This window comes from Neomonachus schauinslandi, chromosome 7 (assembly GCF_002201575.2).
Source record: "Neomonachus schauinslandi chromosome 7, ASM220157v2, whole genome shotgun sequence".
Taxonomy (NCBI): Eukaryota; Metazoa; Chordata; class Mammalia; order Carnivora; family Phocidae; genus Neomonachus; species Neomonachus schauinslandi.
In genome coordinates, this window is record NC_058409.1 from 60,724,628 (window position 1) to 60,749,934 (window position 25,307).

A 25,307-nucleotide genomic window follows, 5' to 3' on the forward strand; every position below is an offset into this window, starting at 1 on the left:
CTCCCACACACTTTCCCTTATACATAGCCCACTGAAAAGTGCAGGTCCTGTGAGGTCCCAATGGGACCTGTATTACAGAAGCTAGAAAGCCAACAAGTCAGGTGGGGTTCTGGTTGGTACTTACTTGTGCCTTACAGACCTTGACCACAGCGTATCTCAGAGCGTCCCTGTGTGTTCTTGCCCTGAGCCTGGAATAGCTGCATTTGGCCAGGTGTAGTGTAGGTAAAGTCTGCCATTTGCTACACACCGACCTGATTAGGCCAAGTCTCCAACTTCCAATCTGTCATTGATTATATAGAATTGATTTGTTTTCATTCATAGCATTTTTATGTGTTTCTAGATGTTTATTCTGGTCATTAGCAGTTCAGCTTTTCAGAGAAGTGTTTCTCTTGCTTTTTCTTTCTTATGGTGTCTGGGACAAGGCCCTATACTACCTATGAGCTTGGTTAATGACACTGAATATCGGCTTGTAGCTGGCAGCTGTGTGAGGTCTCTAAAACATCTTAGGGAAATTTTCTTTTCTGCCAGGTGCCATTCAGGGGAGCTTCACTCATCAGATGTCATTATTCCACTTAGCCAAAGCAAGCCAACTCAACTATTTTTTTTGGTCTGTGTCCATTAATTTTTAATGGACCGTGAAAAATACTGTAAAAAAAAAATAACTTCATTGTCATTTCCGTGGTCTAGACTGGTCCTCAACTTAGTAAATAAGAGAGCATTGCACTTTGCAAAAAACAGATCTTGATCTTCCCAGGAAATTTTCAGAGGAAGGTAACATCCCTCATGTAGATAACTGTACAATGTAAACAAGAACCTTACCCTAAATTATTTTACATTTTTACATTAAAACCTAAAGGTTATGAAGAGAGCATCAAGTGAGGGCCTCAGTTTGAAGAAGGCAGAGGATGAATTACATAAACAAGTAAAGTGTATTAAAGAAATGATACAAGCAAAAAAATAAAGAAAGAAAGAAAAGAAAAGAAAAAAAAATGACAAGCAAATCCAGAAAGCACTCTGACAGACCCTTGGTTTCTTCTTAATTCCCTCTTTGTTGTAAAATAAAAGTGTGCTAAGGAGTGTCCCTAACTTTGAACATTTTTGGAACAGAAAAGACCATCTGCCCAACAGCCTGTCTCCCTCCCATTTGACTGATCTCTGGCCCACTCTGCTTTTGTAACCACCCTCGCCTCTATCCCTCCCTTTCTGAGACAGCCTAGGTGTCTCTTAAACTCTTTGGAGTTCTTTCTGCAGCCACCATCCCCTTAACAGGTTCCATATGTTTGCAGGCTTTGAATAAAATAAGTCTTTTTTGTTTCGCTGTTTACTCCAAGTGTCTTGACTTTGAAAAAAAAATCCGTAATAGTAAACTCTACATCTTCAGGGGAAAGCAGTATCTGCTTACACTTGGAAATGGTGTTACCTTGACTGTGTGCAATTTTAAGGACTTTGTTTATGTTTTAGAGTGATTTCTCCCCTCTCCCCTTTGCCCCCCATTTTTTGTTTGAAAGATTTATTAGAGCTTATTCTTCTTGGGAGGTAGAGCAGTATTAAAACCAAAAGAACCTTTGATATTTACCATATATTATCTTTTGTTATTCAGTCTTACAATTCAGTAAAAACAAACTAGTTTATATTGGGTTTTTCAGTCTCAGTAATTTCTTTTCTTGAAATAATTAAACTGTGCTTCCAATAAACTTGCAGTATATCATATTTACGTGATTATGCTTTATAGCTAGACTAAGTCAATTTATATGCTTATACTAAATTAATAATGTTATTTGGCCAAGTTATCTAAATTGCCCTTGTTCTTCAGATTCTGACTGACCCATTCCACATTATTGGCCCCTATAATATGGCGTAGATAACATGCCAAACTCTTGCTTTTGTTGTATTTTCGAAATCTTTTTTTATTATTATTTGGGGTGTTTACCCAATAAGTTTCACAAAAGTGTACGCACGCAGAGATCGGGTCTAGCCTTACCCTTGTGATTTCCATTAAGGTTATTTTCTCCTAACACATTTCAGTTTTTATTTTGTCACTTGGTTTTCAAATAACTAGTCACATTTCAATTTGTCCCTTGGTTTTCTACTAATGAGTTATTCTTTAACTTGACTATTGATCTCTTAACAGTGAAATGCCCCAAGTGCTTTATTAGAAACTCTGACAAATAACTTCAATAATGAATTACTTTACTTGTCACCCAAGTAATGTCTTCAAAGACACTAAGTTAAACCATCCAAGTTAAATACACATTAAAGCTGGCAAACTTAAACAAACATTTCTTATCTAGCTTCTATACTTTTAGCTGACTTTTAAGTTCTTTCTTTAACCTAATTGTTAAATGAATGACTAGTCTGAAGTGTTTCCCCCAGATCTGTTTTCCAGTGCCTATGACCTGCCTCTCCCCCTGCTATGAACTCTTGTTACTCTCTTTTTGAAATTCTGCAATACCTTCCTCTTGCAATACCTTCCTCTAGACTTCAGTATAAAATTCTAATTATTAGTGTGCCATACCAACCCAACAATTCCACCTGCCCTCCTAAGCTGTATCAGTCTTGTCTCAAAATACTCACAGTTCCTGGAATAAGCCATGACAATCTAACTCCTGAAGGTCTTTGCATAGTCTTGCCCTAGTGCTTAGAATGTTCTCATCTCTTGTCCTAATTTTATTTAATTAATGTTCAAATGCCTTGCATAGCCAAGAGTCTCCTTCTTCCAGGAAGCCTTCCCATTTGGGTGTGACTAAGAGCTCCTCCACTGTGTTCCAGAAGCCCCTTGTGTCCTTTTCCCATCTTACCACTGATTTCCTGCCTTGTGGGGCTGATTTCCTGCCACTGAGCTTTCTGAGGCAGGGATTAACTTTCATCTCTATTTTTTCAGCACCTAGCAGAATTGTTGACAAAAATAGATACTTAATAAATGGTTTTTTTGAATGATAATTAATATTTATACATTGCTCAACCAACTTACTGTGTTAGCTTTTCAATCATGAAATGACCAACTAGGTCTTTTGGCAGAATCTTTTTGTGACAATTCTTGTTCATCTAAGTTAAATATTTTATTTAATGTTGTACCAGTATGAAAAACTTAAAACATAATAGGTGAGATTTCAAAAATGGTGAAAAAAAAAAGTTCCCCCCAAACAGATATACATAGCTGAGCATAATGCATCTTACAAAAGTTATTAACCCAAAGGAAAACAGATGTGCCTACTGGAAGTGACAACAGTCTTGTCCATGGTTGTCCCAAGAATACATTTACAATAAGCTCTGAGAAGAAAAAATGGAAAGCAAACTTCTCAGCCTCTGCCACCCATGCAGGTTTGAGTTATATCAGGACAGATTTTCCATGAAGCTTTAGGAAACCAACAATTACTCAAAACTTGGAAGAGGATTTTTTTTTTTTCAAGATAGGCACGTATTCTGTCATTGCACTTTCTGAAGAAAAATGACTTAAAAAAAAAAACCTTATTATCCAAATCCAAAATGTAGTAAAACAAGCAAAAGAAAATCTTACTCCTGAATGTTATGAGACAATTTTATTTGTTATAGATTGGTTGACCAAGGATGAATTGGTCCCCTAAGGCTGGACAGAGCTTCATTTATTCACCTTCTATCTGAGTCTGTTCTTTCAAGCACAGAGGGAACCAGACATGAGGGAACGCTATGGAGTCATTTATCTTGCCTTGTCAATATGCTTCCTAGTAAAATCATTTCCACAACTTTCTTTTCAACTATAGACTACGGTGTGTCATGGATAGCACAGTTAGGGACTGGAAACTGTTAGGTGCCTTTGTGACACTACTTTTTATAACAGAGCTCCCCAGCCAATGGTTTAAAATCAACCTGTGGACCTCAGAGATGAAAACTGTTACCGCCTTGCTCCCTCCTCTCTCTGACCCTTAGGAATAAATTCTCACAGGGGGAGAATTTGGTCCCTTCTCTCTTCTCTTTAGTGAGTTTCTGCAGCACCATCAAAGCTTACCCCTCACCACTGGGGATTGGATGCTTCAGCGGATCAGAAGCAGTCACTTCAAAGGAAAATGTCACCTTAAGTAGTGTTGGCCAGAGGTTGAGGATTGAACGGAACTGACAATGCAGTTCCCTTTTAAAAATGTTGAGGAACCTTTGGAGAGTTTGATTTGTTTGGCACAAAAACAAACAAACAAAAAAACCAAACAAAGACCCTGACTTTACTCTCAGGCATTTTTTAAAAAACATTTTCTTACGTCCCTTTCACATTTTCCTTCTGCCATCTCTATTCTGTCGGCACTCCGCCTCGCCCTGAGAGGCTGCTTGCTGGCTTGTCAGCTTCCTGGGAAGTAGTCATGGCCTCCTTCATGGTCCAGCGTACTGCTGGAGGAAACAGAAAGACTTCCTCTCCTCTGCACTTGTCTGACTCTAACCAGCAAGTTCTCAAACAAGTTACTAATTCACAGAACCATAAATATCTTATTTTCTAGCTCTAACCAACTCATCTTACGGTAGTTATGAAAGGGATTATAAAAGGCTAACTGGTAGCCTTTTGCACTTAAAAAATCCCACTTGAAAAATATTTCTGGGAGATAAGTGAATTTTGCCTTTTTTTTTTTTTTTTTTCATTTGGATAAGCATGGTTCAGCACTGGCAAGCTAGCATACCTGGAATTCGGGACAGCAGTTTACCCTCCTGGTTAGAGTCGATTCGTGAGAAGAGCCAGATTTGTGGATTGACTTCAAATACGGAGGCCCCTTTACTTTTTTTCATAAATAAACATGTCAGTCTGTCACACAAAGTATTGTGAGAAAACCCAGCTTTGATAAAAGGTAGAAACCATAAAGAAATAGCCCTGAACTTAGGAAGAGACACTTAAAAGGGGCAGAGAAAAGGAGTAACAAGTCGCAGGCCATAAACCATTATTTTTTTATGCGGGATGTATCATTATTCCCCTTTTATAAACACAAAAGGTTCCTATCCTCCTCCCTCTCCCAGCTGTCTTGGACATTGAAAAGAGAATCAAGAGTATGAACTAATTCCCGGTGTTTTCCAAGCTTGTTTGTAGCTTTCTGCTCATTTGAAAGGATTGCCCATGATTTGGCAGAAAACAATGAAAAACAAAACCCCCAAACCAAAAACTTAAGTTTTACTTTTTCTACCTGAAAATGTTAGAAGACTTTCGAAAAATATTTGCAGATGGATGTGTGTCAGCTGTGGTGTGGTTTGAGCTCCAAGTCAAATGCCACTTCTCTGTGAACAAGTCACACTGCATATCAACATTAATTATGTTAAACCTCACAGGCTTCATTATATTAACCTAAAAGCCAAGGAAAACATATGCTGTTTCCTCATCCTTTAACACATTACTCATGAGTGGAAGAATTCTCAGTTTCTGTTCTGCAAAAGACCACTGAGCTCTTCATAAAAATTTTTACTTGTGTTGCAGTTCAGCTTGATTGGAAACCAAGAACTGGTTCTTGTGATTCTATGTGTGAAATATAACAAGTCATAGAGTGGTTCCGGAACACAAAACCCTCATCTCTGCCTTGCCTTTCCTTGAGTGCAGATAGCTAGTGATACGTCAGATAGCTGGAAGAACACTTACCTATCACTGGAAAACCATTTCATCATTGAAAAGATTATCCTTAAAAAAATTATCAATGCAGTAGTTCCTCTCACAGATGCTTTTGAAGCAGTGCTCTATGAAACTCTAAAATCCCGTACAGATATTTAAATTTAATCGCTAATTGCTTTAGCGCAATTCATGGAAAAGGCAAACAAAAATGTGGAATGGGTTTTGGCAGTTTCCCACTGCATGTGGATTGTTAGCACTTCCTGACTGAAGACCTGTGCAAACAAGCATGGGCTGAAGGAACCCACCGGCACCATTTGAGGTGGGGGTTAAATGCAAAGGGCTCCGTGGGGCTCTGTCTGCCCCCCTCCTGCCCCCCCCCCCCAAGTGCTCTCACAGTGGGAGGAACTCACATCCTTTGGAAAATGCTGTTGATAATTACAGCTTTGTAGGGCAGTGAGCTCACGCTATTACGCGAGATTAGTGCTGGACTCAAGAGCTGCCAGATTGTCTCTCCCGCACAGAGATTTGCCAGCCAGGAAAATAATGGGCATATTGCCACTTTAACAACTATCAGGAGGCCCCGAGTTAGTTTTTCTTCCCTTCAGCATATTCAAGTTTGTAGGATCCAATTCCAGCCTGCCAGCCCAGGACAATGACACTAAAACAAATGTCTCTTTCTCCGTTAAAACAAAGCTGCTCTTTTCCTTTTGGTGTTCCACTGAAAGACAACAGCAAAACCATAACCTCCTTTAAAACATAAATAAAGCGGGACCCAGGCCAGAGGAACCTTAAGCAAGTACAAGGATCAAAAGAGGTATGTCTCTACTGGAAGGCAGGTCATTTGCCCCTAGGAGTTAAGTGAAACAAAGTGAAATATGCCCCCCACAGACTGGAGACAAATGCCTATTGTGTACCACAGCCATCTAGGGGGGACAAAGGCATTTTAAAGTGACCAAATGTTTTGATTTCTGTAATAAGTAGTCCTCCTAACTTCCTTGCAGATAACCGTTTGACCTCTGTTCTGAAAGGCTGGGGGTAACCCAGAGTGCTTATTCTGAGTTCTTTATTTCGTGAAAAGGTGGTTTCTTATCAGCATATGGTTCAAATGGGGAAGCAGTCCTTTTGGGAAAGCGTTTTCTATTTGTGGAGTTTGCTTTTATACCTGGTGGTTATCTGTTTCCCCTTGGCATCGCCTGCATTTGGGTGTTACTTGTAGCCGTGAGAGCACAGCCGTGGCACCCTCAGTCCCAGGTGATGACAGGGCTTTGCACACAGACAAATCGGCTCTTAGTCCAAGTGCCACTTTTTATGATTAGTCTGGATAAGTTTTTGCCTAAAAACAAACAACATGTGAATCTCACTGCAGACATTAATTTGCATGCATAGGTGGGTGTTTGTTTATGATCTGCCCTGTTGTAAGATATATTTGTCTTTGTTCCTGATGCAGTTTCACCATTGATGTAAACATAAATGATCTGATAATTTTAAAAGGCGGGGTGCCTGGGTGGCTTAGTCGTTAAGCATCTGCCTTCGGCTCAGGTCATGATCCCAGGGTCCTAGGATCAAGCCCCACATCGAGCCGCGCATCTCTCTGTCAAATAAATAAATAAAATCTTTAAAAAAAAGGCAAAATGGAGAAAAATAAACTATTGTAGATGAACTTTCCAGTCAGATAGGAAATTCAGATTATAGCTGCCATGACCTGTAACAAAAAAGAATGCAATCACATTGGTAAACCCTGTTTAGCCGAGGTCCATCTTCTAGCAAAGTATTCTCTTCATGCTTTCCCTCACAAAACTGAGAGGACATGTCACAGATAATCCTGTAATTTTGCCACATGAAGTAAATAATCATGACTTTGGTGGGTATTGTAAATTCCGTTAAGTAACTTAGTTCGTAATTCATAATATAATAATGGATGGAGATCACCACCTAGTGGCCATATTGTATTTTGTGTTTCAAAACTTCGCATACCCAGAACTCCTCTTAGATCTAGTAAGAATAGTATTCCCCGTGAATTAAGTTCCTGTAGTTTTGAGTTTAAAAATTCTAGTATGGTTTGCATTATATTGTGAACCTGAAAGTTAAGTGTGAAATTAGATGATTTTTCAAATGCAGTGTGAAGCTAACACACGGGAGTCACATGCTTAGTAAAGTCCTAAAAACTGAGGCAAATATTAGATCCAGTCTTTTCCATATCTTCACTTTATACACAGTAATAGAACACAGTGGAAAGTTTTCCTTGGCCAGTTTCATTGGTATGTGAACCTAGAGAACTTTTTTGGTTTTCATATGAAACTTTTTACAGTGAATTAAATTAGCAGTGTTTGGGGGGAAGGAGAGGAGGTAGAAAGCAGTGACTAGACTCTTCATGGAAAAAGATTCTGAATTATAGCTGGAAGACTTAGTAAGTTTTCCCAACAAGTACAATAATATATTATGTCATAGGACAGCTTCACTGGACAAATGTCAAGAATGGTTTCTATCAATGGAATGTGTATGATTTATTGTTTAAGTGTACTTGGCAAAATCCATAATAGTTCTAAAACATAGAGGCTTTAAGTGGCCATTTAAGATCATCTAAATTATAGTGAATTTTAAAGAATAAAAAGTGACTCCATCTAAGCTAAAAAATTATAGCTAAATATGTGGATAGGTGGATGATAAATAAATAGATGATAGATGATAGATAGATAGATAGATAGACCTATAGATAGAGTAGGCCCTTGGCAGCTGTAGATTCAAGATTTACAGTTTCAGTTATAATGAGAGACCCTAAAGATCCACAATCTGAAATAATTTGTACTTCTTTCTCAGGCACAAATTCGAACCGTACTCAGTGGTTGACTAGTGTGTAAGAATTGTTCATTTAGCTATCAAGCCTGTCTAATGGACAGATTGATTTTAGCATCTCAAGAGATCTATTGCTGTTTATTCCTCTAACTCTTTAACCATTTTGGATCTGTGTTGTATTTATGGTGAGAACCTATCTGCCACACAGGTCTGTGGAAATAGGGACATTTCTAAACATCTTAGATAATTCTTCCCTAGTGCCAAGAAGTACTGTATTTGTGTGTGTGTGTATGTGTGTGTGTGTGTCTGTCTGTGTTTCTATGTATGTGAGTGATAGTGATAAATCTCACCTTTGTGTGTCACAAAAAGATGAACTTCAGTTTGATCTAGTGTCTGTGAAAATTCTGTTTTCTTTTCAGTAAAGAGGAAGAGAAATCAAGAGATTCTAAAGAGTATCTGACTTTTTAGAACTAGTTAGTGCCAGTGATTATTCTTTGTAATTATTTGACCAAGTTAAGAAATCATAAAAACTCAATGAAAAGAATTTGAAATGGGTCAAATATTATGGAGAAGAGTTAATTATCAATGAAGTTTTGATAGGACCAATTGCTTTGAAAACTTCTTTGTTTTAAGATGCTGATAAACGGGATTTAAAAACAAGAGTTTAGGGTTTGGGGGATTCTTTCTCCACTAGAGGTTGAAACATGACCTTGTACCTTCTAAGTTTTGATTTCTGAATTGACGTTCTCTTGGAAAGACGTTTTTTAAAAAAACTTGATACAGAAAAACATACTATTTGGAATGTTGCATGGAGGGATAAGACTAAGTCATTCTGTGTTTCAAGAACCTTCCTTGCTCCAGTCTTTCCTTTTCACTACCTAGCTGTTCACATTTTTCCTCATAAATGGATTTGCTTATACATGTATCAAGTAAAGGACCAGCTGGGTTGTGACTGTCACAGCAGTAACTGATTAATGCTGGATATCTTGTTTCTTTTCTTTAACTGAGAGCCATGCTCAAAGCTGAACCCAAGAAACTCCTTTTTTAAAGCAAAGCAAAGCACCTGGTTTATTTCTAAATCTTCTGTATTTCTGAAATAATTTTTTTTAACCTCAGAAAAAAAGGCAGTTATCCATCTCTGCATAAGGAAAAGGTCAGTTAGCCACATTACATTTTTATCATCAATTTGTTTTGTTCATGCTTGTGATACCAGTTATCTGCTGAGATTTTAGGGCCATTGATCATGGCCATGTGGTGTGTATTTTAAAGATAAAAAGATCGTCCGGTATCTCTGAATGATAGTTGGGACTCCTAGACGCTATATAACCAGAGATTGAGCTTGAAAGGATGTCAACCCTGTCTAACTTTAGTAGATTGCTAATAACTTTCAAAAGAAGAGACCCCCACTTCTACCCGCAAACACACACACACATACTTTACCTTCCTTAGTATGTTTATGGAATCAAGTTGGACACTTGCAAAGAGCTGGGAGGAGAGGATAGCTCTTCAGCCATGCTGCTTGAGAAAAATGAGTCAGGTCCCTTGTAGGTGTGTGGAATTGAGGTCACTCACTGAAAGTGAAGAACTTTGGCAGGCAGGGAAGTCTTGTGTGCCCCAGAGAACCTGCAGGTTAATTCTTCACTTCTATGTCAATGTGAGACAGCAACAAATTTTCGACAATAACATACAGATTATTTGGAACAAAGTAAGCTAAGCGTATATAAAGTTTGATTGATTTTGATGAATAACTTCAGTCTTTTCTGAGTTTTTCCTTTTGATATTAGGACTGGTTCAAAATGAGTTCTCTGGTTTGTGGAAACAGTTTTCATGTGAGAGAACCATGCTTCGCTGTTGTATTTTGGCCAGGGTTTTTTGAATCATTTTATGCTTTTGGCAGTTGACTTGTTTGAACCCATTTGGGGGGAAAAAGAAAGAGAAAACAAAAACCAAAAGTTGCTAAATCCAATTTAATTGAAATGGTTGTCTTTTTTGGCACTTTTGTTTTCTACAGATACAGAGAATAGTCATTTAACTGAAACTCTAAGAGTAACTTTGTCATATAATGTACAACATTAAGCAATTTCATACTGATATAAAATAATTATCTCTTAATAAAGTACAAGTTTGTTATAGAACATGTAGAAAATTTTCTATCTTGAGTTGGCTTCTTCTACATCAACTACTTGAGTTTTATGTCATAATTGTCTTTGCCATCAGTGGAGAATGAAAATGCAAAGTAATTTAGAGTTCTCTTTTCAGACATAGTCTTTGTCTAATTCTGCTTTCTGGGGGAGGCAATGAGAGTTTGGGGTTTGGGTTGGGGTCACATGAGTCTCTGAGACACAGAAAAACGTGCAGAGGTCTAATCAGCATTTGTTTTTGTTGATGGTGTTAAAATGAATTCTCTGCAAACCATGCTGGCTTTTTGGGAATAATTCTTAGTTTGCCCATCCAGCCCTATAAGAGGGTTGATCTAGGGTAGATCACCCAGGATGTTTGCTTAGAATTCCAAATGAAGAGAAAAATATCAAGATGGAAGTGGGGGCATTTTTCTCTGCTCATTCCAAGAACCTACGTTTCTGTATGTATAAGACACTTCCTATAAGAGAGAGGCTCTATTACATTCTTATAATGTAGAATTGATTTCCTGAGCAGAGATCTTTTTCTAACATTTAATTTTAGTGAAAAAAAAACCACATTATTAAACCTGAAGTCAACGATTTATTTTTTATACCCTTTCCTCTGCAAGTGATATTAAAAATAAAGCTGTAAAGAATTTAGGGGGAAACAAAGAAAGTTATTCAGAAAAGTGAAGTTTCCTTTGCTAAGTTAGTTAAGCAATAACATGGAGCAAAATCAAAGCATCCTAGCCAAAATAAATCTGCACAATGGAGCTATCAGATATGAGGTAATAGTGTGACATGCCTGTGGGTATCAGACATTCCTGTAAAAACCACAGACCCAAAGTTTGGTCCTGCACCATTAACCCACAGTTCTGCCCAGGCAACAACACGGAACACAGGTTTGAAATTACTGTTGCAAGCCAAATGTAATTCCCACCAAAAACAATTAAATCTTTTACCAGGGGTCTGAGTCTGGGCAGCTTAAGCCCCGAGAATCACTTCAGTGGCATGGAATCTGAATCTCATTTCAGTGTGAAAATGAGACGGTCATTGTTCAGATCAGGAGGAAATGTCAGCTGCAAAATCCATGGCAGTCAAGTAACTGGTAACTTGAAGTGGTATTTGTTGAGGTTAGATTAGAAAAGGGTTAGCTAAGAATTTTATAAGTTCTTTCTGATTGCTTCATAGATCATTTTACAATGTTCATTTTTACCGATTCGAAAAATAATTCATGCTCACTCTAGGGAAGTGGAAAGCATATAAGTATATAGAATAAAATATTATCTCTGTTTCATATAACTCAGATATAAACTTTGTCACATTTTACTGCATTTCCTTTTGGTCTTTCACAGACATGCACATGGGTGTGCACACGCACCACACACACACAGCTGTATCTGAGAGTATGTGTAAAATTTGGATCATTGCGTATTTTTAGTATTTTGCTTTTTAATTTTAACTTAACACGTCTTTTAATATTTTCCATCTCCTTATATATTTTTCGCTGACAAGATATTTAATGGTTATATAATATACCACTTGTCTGACCATACCCATGCCATAATTTATTGAATATATATTCACTCTATAGATTTTTACCCATTTACTGCTAGTATAAATAATATTTTAGATAAACTATTGTTCACATTTCTGATTACTTTTTAGGATAGAATTTTAGAAGTGGAATTATGGGGTCTAAGGGTTGGAACTTTTTGAGGCTCTTCATATGTATTACCAGCTGTTTTCCAGAATGGTCCTGCCTGTCTGGCCTAGCATTTGGTGGCAGCAAGCAACATCTTCGATTAGTAGATATGGATGAGGAAGAATGCAACACATGCTGTTGTTCATTATTCCTAAATATCAGTACCAGTGTGTGCCAGGCATAATTCCTAGCACTGAAGATACACTAGTAAACAAAAGAACCCTAAATTCGTGTCTTCAATGAGCTTACATTCTACTAAGGAGGAGAAAATACAATACATAAATTATGTGGGACATGAGAAGTTAATAATTGTTATGAAGACAAATAAAGCAAGGAAGAGACATGAGCAGTGTAGGCAGGGACAAGGAGGCAGGGAGCATTACAACATTCTATTGAGATGTTGTAAAATTTTCCACCTTTGAGGACTTTAACTCGTTTCCTGAAAGAGGTTAGTTAGAAAGTAACCTAGAAATTACTGAGCTCCAAAATCCATAAGTATTTGAAGAACTCTGGAACCTTTGGCCATTAAATAGAATTAAATACAGATCTCTGTTAGTTTCAAGGCATTCCTACTCCTTTGTTAATTTAATTTCATTTAGTTTAAGAATTTTTATTTTGATCCTGCTTTAATTTGTCTGTTAAAGGCCACTTAGTTATATTATATACATCAGCAACAGACTGAATGTGACTTATATCTCTGCTTCCTTGTCCCAGTTCCTTTTATCTATTTAAAAAGAGTAGCAAAAAACAAAACAAAAAAAGGTTTCATGGATGAAAGATGAGAGATGATAAGGGAGGTCAGTTAGCAAAGAGAAGGAAAATAGAGAAATAATTAGAAACCCATTTTAGAGCAAATGTCATTCCTGGTTGCAGGGAGACCTGCCAGTCAAAGACGCTTTGGTGAGTATGGTCCTGTGAGCAACCTTCCCAAGAACATCTGGACAGTAACTCAGTGGTACCATTCAGGCTACTAGAATTGGATTTCAGTCCATATAATTTCTGGATTTCCACCAGAAAAAAACAAAAACACCACAGTACCTTTATTAAGCTTACCTTGGTTCTTTGCAATTTTATTACTTTCCAAAGACTCTCTTTTACAGAACAGGAATCTCCTATCTCCTATCTTAATTTTGGCATGATTGAGGAGGATTTTAAAGCAAAGCTAGGCAAAGAGATTGAAGGAAAAGTAGAAGGTCTCTTAATCTGGAGGCTTTCAAACTTTAGATCTTCTCACAAATTATTTTATCAAAGATCAAGGTTTTTACCATACTTAAAAGTTTTGAAAGCTATTTGTTTTTCTGAGAAGAAAAAAATACAGATATTCTCTCATCTCTTTATTTTATGTTTTTAAAAGACGTAAAAGTAACCATGGTGCCTTTTTTTGTTTTGTTTTGTTTTTTTTGGCGTGTCCTGAATTGGAAACAATTGCCTTACTCTTACATACAGTTCTTTCTTCTCTGACTTTATCTTTCCCAAATAAAATATCGTAATTCATTGTTTCAAGCCACAGACTTATTTTAAATATAATTCAAGGGAAGACTTATAGTTCTGTAGGCTCAGGAAGGATAGGCATATTAGCCATCATCACATAAATCTGAATCTGTCCTTCTACTAAGTGAAGGCAGTTTGTCTCTACCGGTGTTGCCAGTGTTAGATGTGATGTACAACGTGACAGTAGGCAAAGCAGATTGGCAAAGTGATTCTCAAGTTGAGCCAGAAAGACACTGAACAGACTTGTCCCATATCACATTCTAGTTACAAGGATACCCAAGACTAGGAGGTCACTCTCTGATTTATAGTCCAAAGTTTATTATTTTGGAGTAGGCAGGGCCTGTGTTTTTCATATAATTATTGGTTATGGGGGCAGCATTTTAAGGTAATAGAAATTGAAAGTAAACCCAAGAATCTTGGGTGCTTAATATCTCAGAGGTCCAAGTTACTCTTAATCCTGCTAGATACTTTTAAGAGATAATGCGTACCAAGAACCTAGAAGAGGGCTTCATCCATTATAGGTGCGAAACAAATGACAGCTGTTACTTTGATAGAAGGCAAAATATATTTCTGGTTATATATCATTGCTCAGACTGGGGAATCAAAAGATACCACCTAGGGATGCCTGGGTGGCTCAGTCGGTTAAGCATCTGCCTTCGGCTCAGGTCATGATCCCAGGGTCCTGGGATTGAGTCCTGAATCGGGCTCCCTGCTCAGCGGGGAGCCTGCTTCTCCCTCTGCCTGCCACTCCCCCTGCTTGTGCTCTCTCTCTCTCTCAAATAAATGAATAAAATCTTTAAAAAAAAGATATCATCTAAAGATATAGATATAAAGATAACCAGTGGAAAAACATCAAATCAGTAAAATTCAATACAGTATCTGAACATACATTACACAAAGAAAAGCAAATATATATTTATGGTAAGATATATATAAATATTTTAAAGATTTATTTATTTGAGAGAGAGCACATACACACACACACACACCCATGTGTGAGTTGGGGTAGGGGCAGAGGGAGAGACTCTCAAGCAGAAACCCCACTGAGCTTGGAGCCCATGAGATCATGACCTGAGCTGAAACCAAGGGTTAGATGCTCAACTGACTGAGCCACCCAGCACCCCATAGTAAGATATTTTTAAAAGCTTATCTTTTATATCAATATGCTTAAATGTGATAAATATTCCTATTAAGAGAGAACAACTTCCAGTTTAGATTGTAAAGCAAAACTTAACTGTATGGTGCACATAGGAATCACATCTAAAACAGAATTACTCAGGAAGGTTGAATATGAAATAATGGGTATATGTATATTGGATAACTATAAAAAATAAATATAGCAAACGTCTCAATTCTTTTAACCAAATAAACGAACTTAGATAAAGACAATCACATTAAATAAGGCAAGAAAAGGTACTTTATAGTACCTATAGATATACTCCTTTATAGTACCTATAGATATACTCCTTTATAGTACCTATAGATAAAGATGTACAAGGAAGAATAAAAATCCTATTGCCCTATAATGACAACTACATAAAATTATACCTGCACATAAGGCCTGGAAGAAAACATGACCAAGTGACTAGATTATGGATTTTTTTTCTCTCTTTCCGCTTCCATTAATATTGTTACATTTAATAATAATAACATGATTAAATTTCTTAAGTTGAGCATTGATTATATATTTAGAAATCTAGTATAACTAGAACAAAATTTCTCAGACAGATCTCACTGCCAAAGGATAAAAAATACATATTTGTTGAAGAGAGATTTTGAGATACATATATTTTCCACTCAGAGTGTAAAAGTCTTTTTCTTTACCATTAAAATAATTTCAGTTAGATGGTTCAAAAGTCCAGTTGTTCTCATTCCATTGTGATGTCATGGCTCCGTCACTCTTGTCATTTGCTACTTTTTAACTATCAAGTATTTAGTTCTGTTCTTCTTCCATTTTCACAGCAATATGAGAACTGGAGGCCCAACCAGCCAGACAGCTTCTTTTCTGCTGGAGAAGATTGTGTTGTAATCATTTGGCATGAGAACGGCCAATGGAATGATGTTCCCTGCAATTATCATCTCACCTATACCTGCAAGAAAGGAACAGGTAATGATTAATTAATAATGTACTTAATCTGCATTTCAGTTATCAAGTGAATTCAGGAAGAATAAACTTCATTACTTCAAGACACGAACTGCATGTCATGTACGGCCTCTCTTGCTGCCTCTGGAATATTTCACTCTTCCAATACATTTGAAAAGTTTGTTTTCAGTAATGTCTTTACCTTAGATGTCAGATGCTAAGATAACAATGTAGCATTTATATTAAAACAAAACAAAGCAACTACCTGGCAGTATCTTTAAGAAAAACAAAGTGCCAGCCCAAGAGCCTATCCACCTGCTTATTCTAATGAGGAGAACATTTAGAAAAATTAGTTGTCAACATTTAAAAATTGGGATATATTATAAAATAATCTGGATTTTTTACTTTTGTAAAAAAATAAGAACTGGTACCATTTGGTCCCTGTTCAAATTTATGAGTGTTCAAAACCACCACCCTCCTTCAGTGGGGACTGCAATCTCCAGCTCTTTGCTCCTTCCCTCATTGTGGTTAAGTGCCTGGTCTTTGTGGGCATTTGAATTTTTTCATCATTCCCTTAGGAGTTCCATGGGTGTAAACAATAGCACAAAACAGCATTGTTATATCTCTGGCTAAATACCTTCAACATATGATAAAATAATAACATTTGAAATGTAAGCTTTGTAATGAGACTTGCTTAGTTGACATTAAACAGATAAAATTATGAATGCTGATTTTAAAAAGTGTTTATTATCGACCAATATGTTTGCATTTCTAAGGCACACTGTCTAGACTTCTTCCTTTAAAAAATAGGAATTCCATAAAATTTTTTTAACCTACTTCCAATTGATAATGGTGTTAGAACATGAAAATTTAGCCTCCAAATTTACCCAGACTTTTTGATCGAGGAAGAGTACAAATGTAAAATATGAAATCCATTTGATTTATTTGTCTTTGGATAAAAAATAATCAACTAAAAATACACACTCTGTAGATGTTTTAGGAAAGACTAGTAGTAAAATTCTATCAGAAGAAAGAAAACACTGAGACACACAGAGCTCGGGTGAAACTCAACTGTTGGCGTGTCACTCTCTCTGCTACTCTCTTACCTAAAGCGGAATTGACTCTGAATATCCTTCCTGTATGAGCAGCTTCCCCGGCCCTGTGCGATACGTCCTCACTTCTGCCATGGGACTCATGAAAATAGCAAATCAAGTGTTTGCTGTTTTCCCTGTTTCTAGTGTAAGAAGTCTTTAATGAACTGTTTGTCTTAATCCGAATGTCATGTTTGTCTTCTTAGATCTCTAAGTGTTCCCTGGAGTCATGCTTTTCCCTTTGTGATCCGAGCATTCTTCTATTTACCCTGTTACTTTTTCCTAGAGCAGGGTTTCTCAACAGCAACGCTGTTCATCTTTTGGTCCAAATAATGCTTAGTTGTGGGGGCTGTCCTGTGCATTGCAGGTTTGGCAGCATTTCTGCTCTCCATGCACTGAATGCCAGTAACATTCTCCTCCACTCCACATCCTCCTCCTTTGCTTTGTAATAACCCTCAGTGTCTCTAGACTTTACCACCTATCCCTGGGGAGGGAGGGAGAGGAAGAGAACTGCCCCCAGGTTGACCACCCCAGCCCTACAGCTACAAAGGTTTCACAAAAACAGCACCATGTTTTGCATTTCCCAAGGGGGAAAGAGATTTATAAAACATTGGATCCACCTCATTAAAGGGAAAACAAAACAAAACAACAAAACAAAACAATTCTTGTATTTTATCATCCTCCTGTCTGACTTTGAGTCATAGAGACTTACCTCTTTGTTAACCAGTACTCTGGGGAATTTTATAAATGTCTGTAGACTTTTATAAACGACTCATTTCTCCTTTCAGATTATCTTAGACACCTTTAAACATATAGACCTAAGTAATTCTACTTTTAATTAAATACTTGTAAAGAGGATTATATTTTCCAGTTTTACTGAGAGATAATTGACAGACATCCCTGTATAAGTTTAAGGCATACCACATGATGGTTTGATTTATATATATTGTGAAATGATTACCACAGTTTGGCTAACATCCATCTTCTCACATAGATAAAATAAAAAGAAAAGAAAGAAGAAAAGAATAAAGGGAAAAAATTTTCCCCTTGTGATGAGAACTCTTAGGATTTACTCTCATCAACTTTCCTGTGTATCATATAGCGGTGTTGGCCACAGTCATCATGTTACATTATATCCTTAGAACTTATCTTACAACTGGAAGTTTGTACCTTTCACCACTTTCCTCCGATTCCTCCACCTCCTACCCCCAACCCTGGTAACCACATGTCTGATCTCCTTTTCCAAGTCTGTTCGGTTTCTTTATTTTTTTTCTCCTCTTCCTGTTTTTTTGTTTGTTTTAGATTCCACATATTTAGATTTAGATTTTAGATTTGCTCTAGATTCCACATGTAAGGGAGATCATACAGTATTTGTCTTTCTCTGTCTGACATACTTCACTTAGCATAATGCCCTCCAGGTCCATTCACGTTGTCCTAAATAGTAGGATTTCCTCATTCTTTATGGCTGAATAATATTCCATTGTACATGTATGTATATATACCACCGCTTTATCCACTCATCCCTTGGTGGACACTTAGGTTGTTTCCATGTCTTGGCTATTGTAAATAATGCTGCAGTGAACATGGGGGTGCAGATACCTTTTAGCGTTAGTGTTTTTGTTACCTTTGGATATGTTCCCAGAAGCAGAATTACTGGATATATGGCAGTTCTATTTTAATTTTTTGAGGATCCCCCAAACCTACTCCCTACTTTCCTAATATCTGTACCAACTTACAGTCTCACAAGGGTTCCCTTTTCTCCACATCCTCTCCAGCATCTGTTATCTTTTGTCTTTTTGATGATAGCCATTCTAACAGGTGTGAGGTGATACGTCATTATGATTTTAATTTGCATTTCCCTCATGACTAGTGATGTTGCGTATCTTTTCACCTACCTCTTGGCCTTTCATAGAGCTTTGGAGAAATGTCTCTTCAGGCCCTTTGCCCATTTTTAAACTGAGTTGTTTGGAGTTGTCATCAGTACTACTGGTCAGAGGGGCTGGAAGACACTGTCCACAGCAGGTGGGGCTGTGACCCAGCACCTTGACTGGATGTGGGCAAACCAGGCTCTAGGGCTGGCAAAAGTCCTTATTTGAGGATCTGAATGAGGCAGAGCTGACCCTCGCCAAGGTCCGTGGTCACAGTGTGCTTCTGCCTGGGCTCTGCAGGTAAGCAAAGCTGCTGCCTGGGGCTACTACTTAGGCACTGCACGTATGAATTTGGTCTGCCAAGGTTCAAGTGCTGGTTGTTGCAGGGCCCTCCCCCATTCACAGTCACACTCAGATTCCCAATGGCTGGACCCTGAATATCCCCCTGTAAGCCCTGTGGTGCAAGAGCAGAGTAGGGCTCCCACAAAGCATCCCACAATGCTGGGGGGAGGCTGGTTGTCTTCCGGGGTCCTTTTTTTCAACTGTGGGAACGTGCGGCTCAGGAAAGACCTCTGCACATGGTGCTGCACAGTCCTGGGGGAGGAGCAAAGTGGTCAACATTTAACCCCTTCTCTTATCCACTAATGTAGTCTGTCTTGGTTTCTGTGGTGCAGGGGTATGCTTCAACCTCACCTCCCTGTACTAGGAATCTCTCAGTGGTGTCTTGTTCTTGAACAGATGCTAGTTGTTCTTGGTAACGTCACTCTCAAAGCATATGTATTTATTTATTTTTTTTTTAAAGAACACAGTGCATGCTGTCCACACATCTTTGGAGCATCCTGCAGGGCCCTTACAATCCCATCTGTTTACTTTCCAATTCCAACCATAGATAATGACTTAAATCCCTCACTTTTCTCTTTAGTATTATCACACATGCTTGTATTTGTAAACGACAAATTGTTTCATTTTGCACATTTTTGAACTTCAAGTAGAATCATCCTGTATGTATTTTGTGACTTGCTTTTTTCAGCATCGTTTGTGAGATTTATCCATGTTGACACATTTAGCTGTATTTCTTCACTTTGCTGCTTATAGTATTTATGTATAACTATATAATATTTTATTTTATTTTATTTATTTATTTTTAAAGATTTTATTTATTTATTTGAGAGAGAGAATGAGAGAGAGAGAGCATGAGAGGGGGGAGGGTCAGAGGGAGAAGCAGACTCCCTGCTGAGCAGGGAGCCCGATGCGGGACTCGATCCCGGGACTCCAGGATCATGACCTGAGCCGAAGGCAGTCGCTTAACCAACTGAGCCACCCAGGCGCCCTAACTATATAATATTTTATTTACCAATTCTCCTGTCAGTAGACATTTGGGTTATTTTGAGTGTTTTTGCTATTATAAACACTGTTTCTATCAACATTCTTGAACTTGTTCCTAGCAGGCCTATGTGAGCTTCCGTAGGGTATTTTTCCAGGAGTGATGTTGCTGAGTTATAGGATATATGTACCATCAAATTTACTAGAAAATGCCAGATTGTTTTCCAAAGTAGTTGTACCAATTTGCACTCCCACCAGCAATATGTAAGAGGTCCTGTTACTCTACATCTTCTCTAACATTTTATATTATTGGACTTTGAGATTTTTGCCAATCTAGTGGGTATAAAATATTATCTCTTGTGATTTAATCTGCATTTTCTTGGATAGCTTTCCCTGAATATCATTTCATATACTTACATGTCACTCATTTATAGCTCTTTTGTAAAGTTTCTGTTCATGTCTATTCCTTATTTTTAAAAATTGATTGCTTTTCCTTTATATGATGATTTATTGGCATCCTTTTTATATCCTGGTTAGTAATCCTTTGACAATTATATATGTTGCATATTATCTTCTCCCAGTTTGTACACTGTTTTTACTTTTACCCTATGGTATTTATGGATGAACAGAATTCTCTTATTTTGTTGCATTTTCCTTTAGAGTTCAAACCCTTTTGTGTCTTAAGAAATTTATACCTACCCTAAAGTCAGAAAGATATTCTATATTATTTTCTAAATGTTTTATAGTTTTTGCCTTTTTAATTTTTATATGTAAACCATCTAGAATTGATTTCCCATGTATTCTCTGAGGTAGGGAACCAAGTACATTTTTATCCATAATAATACCCAGTTGTCCAAGTGAAAAAACTACCTTTCCCCCACTCTTCTGCCATGTTGCTTCTGTCAAGTATTGAGCATGTATGTGTGGATCTATTTCTGGTCTATTTGCCTGCCCTTTCCAATACTACACTCATTGAATTATTTTAGCTTTATTTTAAGTCTTCATATATAGTTTTGGAAGAAATCTATACACTGATAATGACAACTTTTAATTTATTGACATAGCACAGAATCAAGTATAATTGAATTATCTAATTGATAGTTTTAACCTTCTGTATCTCTTTGGTTTCCTTCTATCTGAAACTTGCTAGTATCTAGACCAGTATAGGCTATAGATATCCCAGATTGGAGTTATTGTTGATCCATATACATAGTGTAGTTTACTAATTGAAAATGACATTTTTAAATAGAGATTTCAGTTTATCTTATAGGAATTTGTGAAGATCAAATATTTACATGAATAAATATTTCTAATTTCTTAGTTATAGATAGTATGACTTCATAATGTATTTTTAGGTTATGTCTGAGTGACAATCCCTTATGTGAATAAAAAGATGTGCTTGGATTGTGTTTCTTTAAAGATAACTTTGTCATGAGGTCAATATGTTCCAAGCTATTTGTCAGGCAGAAATAAATTAGAGGAACAAAATATTTAAGTGAAACCACATTTGTTATTGCAAAAGAATATGGTTGTAAACAGCCTTCTGAATATGTAAATAAATTAAAATTTGTAAACTTTTGATATTAGGATGTTGACATCCAGACATCTTGGTACCAAGGTTTCTGGTAATCATTCTCCCGTTAAAGATTTGCATTATTTCATGAGAGCATATGACATGGGCTTTGTGATATCAGAATTCTCAAAGTAAACTATGGAAAGGAAGTGCCATTTAGGGAAATTATTTTGAAGTTATGTTTTTATTAGAGACATATAGCAAAACACAATCACTTAATAAAAGTTAATTATTGAAGTATATCATTTTAACAACACACTAATGTTGAATACAACTGTAAGTTAATACACACTCAGTTGAATCAATTTTCCCAGCTTTTTGAATTTCAAAATTGCTAGGTTTCTTTTACTGCTATTTCTTTTTTGTTATTTCTACATTGCTAGGTTTGTTGATATTCAGAATTATTCATTGTAAATTTAAAATGATGGTTATATATTCCAAGATTTACCTTTATTAGCCCTTCTAAAGAGTTGAAATTTATAAGTTAATTACAAAACTGAGGCATGGATGCTATGTCCTGACTTTCCCCCTGTTTCCAGGCAGAAGACAGACAGAGAAAATAAACATAAAGGGAACCAGAGATATTTTCTTTATACTTAGGAATCCATATTTTGTCCATATTTTATCCATATTTTAAAACTACGATGTTATTATAGATTGTAAGTTTTTTCAGGGAGGTGACTGTGATAGTTAATTGTCACAAATCCATATTGTTCCAATTGAAGGTGGGTAATAAATACAAGCTTTAGGATGCTGATGGAGACAATACCGACAAGCCACATGTTGGCATGAGACAGGTGCTTTTTAATTTGGCATTTTTCAGAAAAGTGACCCTTCCAGATGGATAGATGAATATATGATCATTTAGCCCAATGGTTTTTAATAAAACACAGCTGAAGGTGATATAATCTGAGATTTAAACTAGGCCCAGAGCCTCAGTATTTAGTATTTCTCTTGAAGAATTTCAATTCTTTAATTCTAAATGATTGCCTTTGATGAGGATGCTTGGTTGGGTAGCAGAAAAAGGGAAAGAGAAAAAAAAAAGATTCATACTAATAGAAATATTTAGATTACTTGGCAATAACCCAGTTTACTTTTCTTTAGTTGCCTGCGGCCAGCCCCCTGTTGTAGAAAACGCCAAGACCTTTGGAAAGATGAAACCTCGTTATGAAATCAACTCTCTGATTAGATATCACTGCAAAGATGGTTTCATTCAACGCCACCTTCCAACTATCCGTTGCCTCGGAAATGGAAGATGGGCTATGCCTAAAATTACCTGCCTGAACCGTAAGTGGTCCTTTAGAAAGAATGGACAACCGTGCTATAACAACTACTAGACACGCTCATTTTATGGCTACGGTATTGGTAGTTTAGGGTATGGAGCAAGTAATATTGTTGTGTTTTCTTTCTTTCTTTCTTTCCTTCCATGTAGCGTCTGCATACCAAAGGACTTACTCTAAGAAATACTTTAAAAATTCCTCATCAGCAAAGGACAATTCAATAAATACAACAAAACATGATCACCGTTGGAGCCGGAGGTGGCAGGAGTCCAGGCGCTGACCCCTAACATGGCGAACCTGTGTTTTCATCATTTCAGCCAAAGTCCTAACTTCCTGTGCCTTTCCTATCACCTCGAGAAGTACTATCAGTTGGTTTGGATTTTTGGACCACCGTCCAGTCATTTGGGGTTGCTGTGCTCCCAAAACGTTTCAGATGAAAGTATTGGCATTCAAAAAGAAAGCTAACAAAATGAAAGAAAATGAGGGCAGAAAGTAACTGTTTCCAGCCTATCTAATTTCTTTAGTTTTCTATTTGCCTCCAGTGCAGACCATTTTCTAACGTATACCAGCCTACTGTACTATTTAAAAAGCTCCATTTCAGCACCAATGGCAATGTAAATAAGATGATTTAATGTTGATTTTAATCCTGTATATAAAATAAAAAGTCACACAGAGTTTGGGCATATTTAATGATGATTATGGAGCCTCAGAGGTCTTTAATCATTGGATCGGCTGCTTTTGTAGTTTGTTTAGGCTGGAAATGGTTTCACTTGCCCTTTGTCAGCAAGACTGAGGACGGCTTTTCCTAGACAACTAACAAACACAAGGTCTTGTAGGTCACTGCGCCATGTCAGCCGTAAGTGCAGTTTGCTTCCGTGTGACCCTGAAGCCCGGCTGACAGGATCCCCACAGAACTAAGGACTGCACCGTGGAACTCTTCTTTGCTGCATTCCTTTTTCTTCACTTACAAGAAAGGCCTGAATGGAGGACTTTTCTAGGACCAGGAGCATTTTTTTAGGGGTCAAAGTGCTAATTATTAACTCAACCAGGTCTCCTTTTTAATGGCTTTCATAACACTAACTTGCAAGATCACAGATCAACACATTTCAAATGGATACAGACCTAAGGGTTCTGGAGGGTGGGGGATTGTTAAAACAACCACACACATTCAAAGAAAGAAATTTTGTATATATAACCATTTTAATCTTTTATAAAGTTTTGAATGTTCATGTATGAATGCTGCAGCTGTGAAGCATACATAAATAAATGAAGTAAGCCATACTGATTTAATTTATTGGATGTTATTTTCCCCCAAACCTGCAAATTGACCTAGTATGCTAGTTATTTTTCAGTGTTAGCCTTTATGCTTCCCCCACACCGTTTGGGACCACATAATCTAGGTATTTTGTCCCTGATTAAATAATGTGATGGATAGAATGCATCCAGTGTTTATTATGAGAAGAGTGGAAAATGTATAGCTTTCGGCAAATGGTGTTTGCCCATTCTAAGCAAGGAGCTACAGATGGAGTGTGGGTATTTCTTCCTGTTAGGTGGAGTGTACATGTTGACATTTCTCCCTATCTCTTCCTACTGTGTTTTCTCCCCTTTATTTGAATAAAGTGACTGCTGAAGATGAATTCCAATCATTATCCACTTAACGTTTAAGGAAAACCCCGTAATGGAAAGAAGGCATTTGGGAGTCTTTCCCTAATTTTAGTTAGAACAACCTTGAGAAGAGTAGACAACAAATAAAATACAAAAAGAGCAGACCCAACACGATTCGTTTTCACGAAACCTCCTTTGGCTTGGAAGGAACAACAGTAGCTCCCATCATCCTCAGAGTCTTTGAGCAAGTTCCCTTGGTTGCTGCACTAAGTATAATCCACCTCTGAGTGTTCCAGAGCACAGAACAACACTGTGTTGACCTCTTAGGTTTTAATTTTTCTCCTTCATTACAATGCACATAATACGTTCCTGTATTTATATTATAACGTGTATAGTGTAAAATGTGAATGTTGTTTTTTTTTTTTTTGTGAATGAAAATCTAAAACCTTTGTAACTTTTTATACCTGCTTTTGTTTCACCAAAGAAACCTAAAGTCCTTCTTTTACTATACTGTGACTGGTCTGGTTATTTACAACTTGAAATGCTAATGTGCACTGACATTTTTACGTTCTAGTTGCATCACAAAGTGCAAGCTGCTGGCTTGGATGAAATGATTTTGTGGCTAGCAGAGAAGTGATTATATATGTACCCACAAAAATTGAGAGAGTAATTCCGATAGTGTTTACATCTACACAGTCAGGCATTAATCTCACATGTGAAAGAAACATGCAATAGTAAAAGTGATACCTCACATTTACAAAATGTTTCCTGTGAACCAGGCCCAGTGCTTTATATGTATCATCTCCTGACAGGCCTGTGAGACA

At 37.2% G+C, this 25,307-nt stretch overlaps 1 protein-coding gene across 1 annotated transcript in view; it reads left to right on the forward strand.

Annotated features, from left to right (window-relative positions):
* Positions 1 to 24,988, forward strand: part of VCAN (versican) — a 104,136-nt gene extending 79,148 nt beyond the window's left edge. Inside the window, 3 exon segments of the mRNA XM_021699572.1 lie at positions 15,623 to 15,767; positions 22,703 to 22,885; positions 23,031 to 24,988. Coding sequence (XP_021555247.1) covers positions 15,623 to 15,767; positions 22,703 to 22,885; positions 23,031 to 23,158 — 456 coding nt within the window. The 3' untranslated portion in view covers positions 23,159 to 24,988.
* The last annotated feature ends 319 nt before the right edge of the window (positions 24,989 to 25,307 follow it).